Source organism: Dipodomys ordii, unplaced genomic scaffold, assembly GCF_000151885.1.
Source record: "Dipodomys ordii isolate 6190 unplaced genomic scaffold, Dord_2.0 Scaffold29, whole genome shotgun sequence".
Taxonomy (NCBI): Eukaryota; Metazoa; Chordata; class Mammalia; order Rodentia; family Heteromyidae; genus Dipodomys; species Dipodomys ordii.
In genome coordinates, this window is record NW_012267245.1 from 2,817,928 (window position 1) to 2,825,927 (window position 8,000).

Here is an 8,000-nt window from a genome sequence, read left to right on the forward strand (position 1 = left end):
GGTCAGCCCAGGGCCCGTGGTCAGCCCAGGGCCCGCGGTCAGCCCAGGGCCCGCGGTCAGCCCAGGGACTGTGGTCAGCCCAGGGCCCGCGGTCAGCCCAGGGACTGTGGTCAGCCCAGGGCCCGCGGTCAGCCCAGGGCCCGCGGTCAGCCCAGGGCCGGGCAGGGCCTGGGGGCCCCAGCTCTGCACAGGGGACCCAGGAGCCGCCTGGTCCACTGCGTCCACCTCTGTCCCCTCATTTAGCCAGGTTTGCTGAGCACCTACTGTGTGGTTTACCAAGCACCCACTGCGTGCCCGGGCGTGGATTACTGAGCACCTACTGTGTGCCCAAGTGTGGTTTACTGAACACCTACTGTGTGCCTGGGTGTGGTTTGCTGAGCACCTACTGTGTGCCCAGGTGTGGTTTACTGAACACCTACTGTGTGCCTGGGTGTGGTTTGCTGAGCACCTACTGTGTGGTTTACCAAGCACCCACTGCATGCCCTGGCGTGGATTACTGAGCACCTACTGTGTGCCCAAGTGTGGTTTACAGAGCACCTACTGTGTGCCCAGGTGTGGTTTACTGAGCACCTACTGCTTGCCTGGGTGTGGTTTACCAAGCACCCACTGTGTGCCTGGGCGTAGATTACTGAGCACCTACTGTGTGCCCAGGGGTGGTTTACAGAGCACCTACTGTGTGCCCAGGGGTGGTTTACAGAGCACCTACTGTGTGCCCAGGTGTGGCTTACTGAGCACCTACTGTGTGCCCAGGCATGGTTTACAGAGCACCTACTGTGTGCCCGGGTGTGGTTTACTGACCACCTACTGTGTGCCCAGGTGTGGTTTACTGAGTGGCACCTACTGTGTGCCCAGGGGTGGTTTACTGAGCACCTACTGCGTGCCCAGGTATGGCTTACTGAACACCTACTGTGTGGTTTACAGAGCACCCACTGTGTGCCTGGGCGTAGATTACTGAGCACCTACTGTGTGCCCAGGTGTGGCTTACTGAGCACCTACTGTGTGCCCGGGCGTGGTTTGCAGAGCACCTACTGTGTGCCCGGGTGTGGTTTACTGACCACCTACTGTGTGCCCAAGGGTGGTTTACAGAGCACCCACTGCGCACCCAGGTGTGGTTTACTGAGCACCTACTGCGTGCCCAGGCATGGCTTGCTGAGCACCTACTGTGTGGTTTATTGAGCACCTACTGTGTTATTTACTGAGCACCTACTGCGTGCCCAGGTGTGATTTACTAAGAACCTACTGTGTGGTTTACTGAGCACCCACTGCGCGCCCGGGGCTGTTGCGGGCACCTTGGGGACAGAAGTGAGTCACATAAGCCCGGGTGCGCCCCATGGGGAGCCGGGGCCTCGGGGTGCCGTCTGCATGGGGCCGGGACTGCAGGCGCGCCCAGCCACACGCGTCCACAGCTCCTTCGTGACGCGTTGCGGAGGGCGCCCGTGGTGGGGGCCCCGCGGGGTCAGCTGCGGCGTCTCCCCTCACTCCTCAGCCCCCCCAGCCCCCGTGCGCCCCGTCCATAGTGACCACCCTTCTCCCCCTCTTGTGAGATCAGCGTTTTGGGGGTGGGGGGTGGGGGGCGGGTTCTGGGGTGTGAAGTCAGTTGGGGCGGGTGCTCGACCGCGTGAGCCAGGCCTCCCGCCTGTTTGCGCTTTCCGTCTCTTTTGAACGGGGTCTGCACTGGTCGGGACCCCGAGCCCCCCGTTTCTCATGGCCGATGGCTCGGTGGAGGTGAGGGTTGTGGGGCGTTTATGGCCCAGGCCACCCCCAGAATAGGATTCTACGTGGGAGCTACGGCGCCCGGCTGAGGTCACCGGGGGAGGGACGCGGTTGGGAGCTGCGTCCTGTCTCTGTCTCTGTCTGTCTGTCTGTCTTTGTCTCTGCCTGTCTCTCTGTTTGTTTGACTGTCTCTGTCTGTCTGTCTCTGACTCTCTGTCTCTGTCTCTGTCTGTCTCTGTGTCTCTGTCTGTCTGTCTCTGTCTGTCTGACTGTCTCTGTCTGTCTGTCTCTGTCTCTGTCTGTCTCTCTGTCTCTGTCTCTGTGTCTGTGTCTGTCTGTGTCTGTGTCTGTCTGTCTGTCTCTGTCTCTGTCTGTCTCTATCTGTCTCTGTGTCTGTGTCTGTCTGTGTCTGTGTCTGTCTGTCTGTCTCTGTCTCTGTCTGTCTCTATCTGTCTCTGTGTCCGTGTCTGTCTGTCTGTCTCTGTCTCTGTCTGTCTCTATCTGTCTCTGTGTCCGTGTCTGTCTGTCTGTCTCTGTCTCTATCTGTCTCTGTGTCTGTGTCTGTCTCTCTCTGTCTCTGTCTGTCTGTCTCTCTGTCTCTGTCTGTCTGTCTGTCTCTGTCTCTGTCTGTCTGTCTGTCTCTGTCTCTGTCTGTCTCTCTGTGTCTGTCTGTCTCTGTCTCTGTGTCTGTGTCTGTCTGTCTGTGTCTGTCTGTCTCTCCCCGCAGTGTGCTGTGGGTAGCAGATTCTCTTTCTCCTCCCGTGTTCTGTGTTATAACCTGGCGCGCGCTGCGCTGGTGTGCGCACGGCTGCGTGTGGTTTGGGGATACTGAGGCAAGCGTGTGCACGGTTGCCGGGGAAGCGGGTGCTGCAGGCCCGGCCTCAGCGCCCGGGAACAAGGAAGCAGATGTCTCCCACCCACAGCTACTGAATCCTCGAACCCAGAGCCCGGGCCTAGGGATGTGGAAGGCCAGCCCTGCGGCCTCCAGTGATCTGCAGTCATGTTCTTCCTTTTCCTCTCTTAGTTCCAGTCCTGGGGCTTGAACTCTGGGCCTGGGCGCTGTCCCTCAGCTCTTCAGCTCAAGGCGAGCGCTCTACCACTTTGAGCCACAGCGCCACGTCCGGTTTTCTGGTGGTTCACTGGAGATCAGAGTCTCACAGACTTTCCTGCCTGGGCTGGCTTTGAACTGCGATCCTCAGATCTCAGCCTCCTGGGTGGCTGGGATGACAGCGTGGGCGTGGGTGCCTGGCCTGGGTCCTTCTTCTGAACCCCTGCGGCTCAAGCCTGTCACCCTCGCTGCTCAGGAGGCTGAGATCTGAGGATCACGGTTCAAGGCCAGCCCGGGCAAGAAAAAAAAATTCACTCGATGTCCATCTTCCAAAGCAAAAATCAGGGCTGGAGACACGGCTCAGGTAGTGGAGCACCCGCAGAGCAAGCTAGAGGCTCTGAATTTCAAACCCCTGTAACCTTCCCCCCCCCAATAAAATACAATAGAGTGTGTGATGGAGGAATGGCTGAATGGAAGGCAGTTAAGGGGTGCACATATGTGTGCTGAGATCCAATTGGCGCTCTACCACTTGAACCACAGCTCCACTTCCAGCTTTTTGCTGGCTCATTGGAGATCAGTGTCTTGCAGACTTTCCTGCCCAGGCTGGCTTTGAACCGTGATCCTCAGATCTCAGCATCCTGAGTAGCTAGGGTGACAGGCGTGAGCCACCAGCGCCTGGTTTGAAAGACAATCTTTTCAGCACAGCAGACCGGCAGTGCAAAGGTCCTGAGGCAGGAACGGGCGTGGACAATGTGATGAACCGGTGCCGCAGGGCTCTGCCGCCCAGCTCAGGTGACAATCCTTCCAGGCTGGGGAAGCAATTCACGTTCATTAAAGTGGGGAGACCGAGGCGGCAGCCAGCCAGCCTGGCAGGCGGCAGAAGCTTCTAGAATCCTTGCAGGGTTTGAGACATTAAAAACCCACGGATTTCTTTATGGGCAATTTAAGTGACGTTCAAGGGTAATCTGGACTGTTCTCTTGATTTCTGCCATATGTGCCGACTTCGCGCCCAGCACCCCGGGTGGAGGTTGCTCACCGTGGGCCGTGGGCCTGGCCGACAGGGGAGAGGCTCGCTGAAAACACGGGAGGGAGTCGGGCGCAGTGGCCACTCAGGAGGCTGAGATCTGAGGATCACGGTTCAAAGCCAGCCCGGGCAGGAAAGTCCCTGAGACTCTGATCTCCAATGAACCACCAGAAAACCAGAAGTGGTGCTGTGGCTCAAGGGGTAGAGCGCCAGCCTTGAGCTGAAGAGCTGAGGGACAGCGCTCAGGCCCAGAGTTCAAGCCCTGGTACCGATGCACACACCTACACACACAAATAATGATGATGGTGATAGAGGGGAAAAATAAACTCTGACAAAGCAGACTACTTAACAAGAGGCCGAGCCCCCCATTCTATGTCTGCGAGGTTGGCATGGGGCCTTGGGAAGTCAGAGGGAGAACCCTGGCAGTGCCCATGACCCTCACCCTGTGCCCTGTGGTCTCTCCCCGCTGCAGGAAGATGTCCTCAACACCCAGTGTGGCTATGATGTTCGGCTCAAACTGGTGAGAGTCTGGGGCCCAGGCTCTGGGCAGCTGGGGACACTGGGGGTGTGGGATAAGACTCCCCCACAAAGCACCTGTGGGAGGCCTCGGGATCTGTCGGGAGGGTGCTAAGGCCCGGGACCCCTTGGCACCCAGGGTGTGGTACTGGGGGTGGGGGTGAGACCTGGGCGTGGCACACGCGAGTGGGGGGGAGACAGGGGGGCTCCTTGGTCCCCCTGCTGTCGGGCCAAATTGCCCTGGACCTTGGAAATTCAATCTTGAGACAATGCCTGCCCTCACGGACAGTCATGTGACCTTCTGGAAAACCATGGAAGGTGCTGGATAGGGTAGTGTCCAGATGAGGCTGGGTGATCTGGGAAGGCCTCCTCAGCCGAGCCTCCAGGCTGGGACTCCGGGAGAAGCATCAGCTGTGCAAAGGCCCTGTGGCAGGGCTTGGGCTTGGCAAGCTGAAGTAGGGTAAGGGAGAGCAGGGCACAGGTTGAGATGGGTCCCCCCGGGGAAGGTGGGCCCACTCGGTGCCTGTGCCCCCAGGAGCTGGAGCAGCAGGGCTTTATCTACACCAAAGGCTGCGTGGGCCAGTTTGAGAAGTGGCTGCAGGACAACCTGATTCTGGTGGCTGGAGTCTTCATGGGCGTGGCCCTCCTCCAGGTACCCCGGGGCCCCGCCCACCCACCGCGCCAGGCCACGCCCCCTCCCCTGCCTTGAGTCTTACAGATCTTTGGCCTCTGCCTGGCTTGGGTACCCCGGAGGCCCCGCCCACCCATCATACACAGGCCACGCCCCTGCCACGCCCCCTCCCCTGCCTTGAGTCTTACAGATCTTTGGCCTCTGCCTGGCTTAGGTACCCGGGAGGCCACGCCCACCCATCATGCACAGGCCACGCCCCTGGCCACGCCCCCTCCCCTGCCTTGAGTCTTACAGATCTTTGGCCTCTGCCTGGCTTGGGTACCCCGGAGGCCCCGCCCACCACCATGCACAGGCCACGCCCCCGGCCACGCCCCCGGCCACACCCCTCTGCTTCCCTCCCCTGCCTTGTGTCTTACAGATCTTTGGCATCTGCCTGGCTCAGAACCTCGTAAGTGACATCCAGGCAGTGAAGGCCAACTGGTAAGGAGCCACACGCCACCGCCACGTGCCAGGACCCCCCCCAGGCCTCGGGGGGAGCCCCAGGGACCCTCTGCTCACACACATGGGCAAGGCCGCAGGAGGCGTCTGCTTGGATCTGGGGGGACCCAGGAGCACTCAGCATCATCTGCTCCCTCACCCCAAAGCAGAGGAGCCACCAATCTCGCTGCTGTGGAGGCCTGGAGCTGTCCAGGAGCCTGGGGAGCGTGCGGCCGGGTGGGGTGGGGGCAGGTCTGCCTGTACCCCCCACCCCCCAGCACTGCATGGCTGGGGTCAGGGGGCCAGGGTGCAGCCTTAGAGCTCTCCGACTCGCTGGGACCTTTCTCTGGGTGTGAACCACCTCGAACTTGAACTCAGGGCCTGGGCGCCATCCCTAAGCTTTTCCCCCCCCCCCCCGGCTCAGGGCTGGCGCTCTACCACTTGAGCCACACCTCCACTTGCAGCTTTCTGGTGGTTCCTCGGAGATCAGAGTCTCCCGGACTTCCCCTGCTCGGAGGAGGCTGGCTTTGAACCTCGATCCTCAGATCTCAGCCTCCTGAGTAGCTGGGATTACAGGCGGAAGCCACCGCGCCAGGCTCTTTGCCTTTCACCTTGAGCCTAGTGCTCAGCCTCTAAGTCCTGGACCCACGAAAGGTCCACGAATGTTCTCTCTCTCTCTTGCTCGCTCGCCTCTCAGGATCACACACGATGACGTTACAAACTACTCCAATAAACAGAACTTTGGAAACCATCACCCGAACCATGCTGGGGTCTGCTGTGGTAACGGCCCCGGGCCAGAGCCAGCATTGGACAGGCCGGCCATCTTAGGCCTGGGAAGTTTAGACGTTTGAGATGACCCAGGAGCCCAGCTCCCACTCCCCACCCCCCCCTTCTCCCTCTCCCCCCTCTCTCCTCTGTTATCTGGTACCGGGGCTGGAACTCCAGGCCTGGGAACTGTCCCTTTTTTTTGTCCCCTCAAGGCTGGCTCTCTACCATTTGGGCCGCACCTCTACTTTTGGCTATTCATTAGCGATAAGAATCTCACACACTTTTTTCCTGCCCCTGGCTGGCTTTGAACCCATGATCCTCAGATCTCAGCCTCCTGGGTAGCCAGGATGACAGGTGCCCGGCTCCTGAGTCTCTTGGAGGGTGTCTTCCGGGTCACACCAGCTTTCCAGTGTCAGATGCCTGGGCATCTGAGCTCAGAGACCCCGTTCAGTCTTCTCTCACCCAAGTGCCCTCCCTCACCCTCTGGGTGGTCCTTGTAAATACTGCAAGGCCACTGTGGTCCCCAGATGGGGACCCAGATGGCAGAGGAAATAGCTGGGAACCTAATGCCTGGCACCTGGGGAGCTGAATGGAGTGTTGATGGATCGTCAGTGTCTAGGCTTAGAACTGCTCACAGACCGGTCTCGCTGCCTGCAGGGCCGCCTTGTGGTCACCAGAGGGCGCCACGCACTCAGCGTTGCCTGGTCTGGCTGCTCGGAGCCCAGCGCTTAACCCAGTCTTTCTCTTTTTCTCTTTGGTGTGCTGGGGCTTGAACTCAGGGCCTGGGCACGGTCACTTCGCTCTTTTGCTCAAGGCTGGCTCTCTTCCACGTGAGCCACGGCCCCACTTCCCGTTTCCTTTTGAAATGTTCATTGGAGATCAGACTCACAGATTGAAAAAAAAAATACAAAAGAAAAGAAAGAATCTCACAGACCTTTTTCCTTCCCGGGCTGGCTTTGAACCAGGGGCCGTTGGTCTTTTTCCAAGGCCTCCCCTCTAAACTCTGCTGCTTTGGGGCCCCTGCCTCTCACGGCTGCTGATGGGGACATCAGGTCCAGACCCGATCCCTCTGTAAGATGCAGAGTGGCGCTGGCTAGAGACAGGCTTCCGGTACCTACAACAGGACCTGGGTGGCTTGGGGCCCCCTGGGGGCCTGGCCCCCAGATGCAGCCTCCTCAGATAAACAGCACAGGAAGCAGCCAACGTCCTTCTGCCGTTTGGCGGGGTCTGGGGGACCAGTGTCCCCCCTGCTGGCCTCTGTCAGGCTGGCTGCACCCAGATCCTGTCTGCAGGCCCGCTTGATCTGACCCTTAGGAAAGACTCCAGCAGCTCCCCATGTGCCTTTGAGGGAGCCGACTGTGACCCCAGAAGAGGACCAGACAGAGAGCAAGCCCCGAGAAAGCTGAGGGCACTGAGCTCCGGCCGCAGGTTAGCAGCCAGGGACGCTCAGGCGGCCACAGCTCCTAGTGACGAGCAGAGGGCACCAGAGCACAGCACATGGTGTGTGTGGGGGTCAGCGGCGGGTGACCGGCAGGGGGCGGCCGAGCGCGGCTGGTGTGGTGCAGCGGAGCAGCTGTGAGGGTGTCGAGCGGCCACCAGAGGGCAGCCGTGCAGCACGGCCGGTCAGCCGGGGCTCACATGGCCACCAGAGGGCGGCAAAGCGTAGCACGTGGGACAAAGTGACCCCAGGAAGACCGATGGGAGGGGGGGGTCAGCTGCGTGTGGCGGGCGCCCAGGGACCGCCAGGGGGCGCCAGAGGGCAGCCCGTGGTCAGCCCAGGGCCCGGGGTCAGCCCAGGGCCCGCGGTCAGCCCAGGGCCCGTG

General features: G+C 60.4%; 1 protein-coding gene across 1 annotated transcript; it reads left to right on the top strand.

The window, feature by feature from the left end:
- Positions 1–1,704: 1,704 nt before the first annotated feature.
- Positions 1,705–5,836, top strand: LOC105985437 (tetraspanin-17-like). Its single transcript, XM_013015983.1, has 4 exons — positions 1,705–1,725; positions 4,258–4,305; positions 4,837–4,953; positions 5,351–5,836. Exons 1-4 carry the CDS (start codon positions 1,705–1,707, stop codon positions 5,414–5,416), a joined length of 252 nt encoding a protein of 83 aa, XP_012871437.1. The 3' UTR covers positions 5,417–5,836.
- The last annotated feature ends 2,164 nt before the right edge of the window (positions 5,837–8,000 follow it).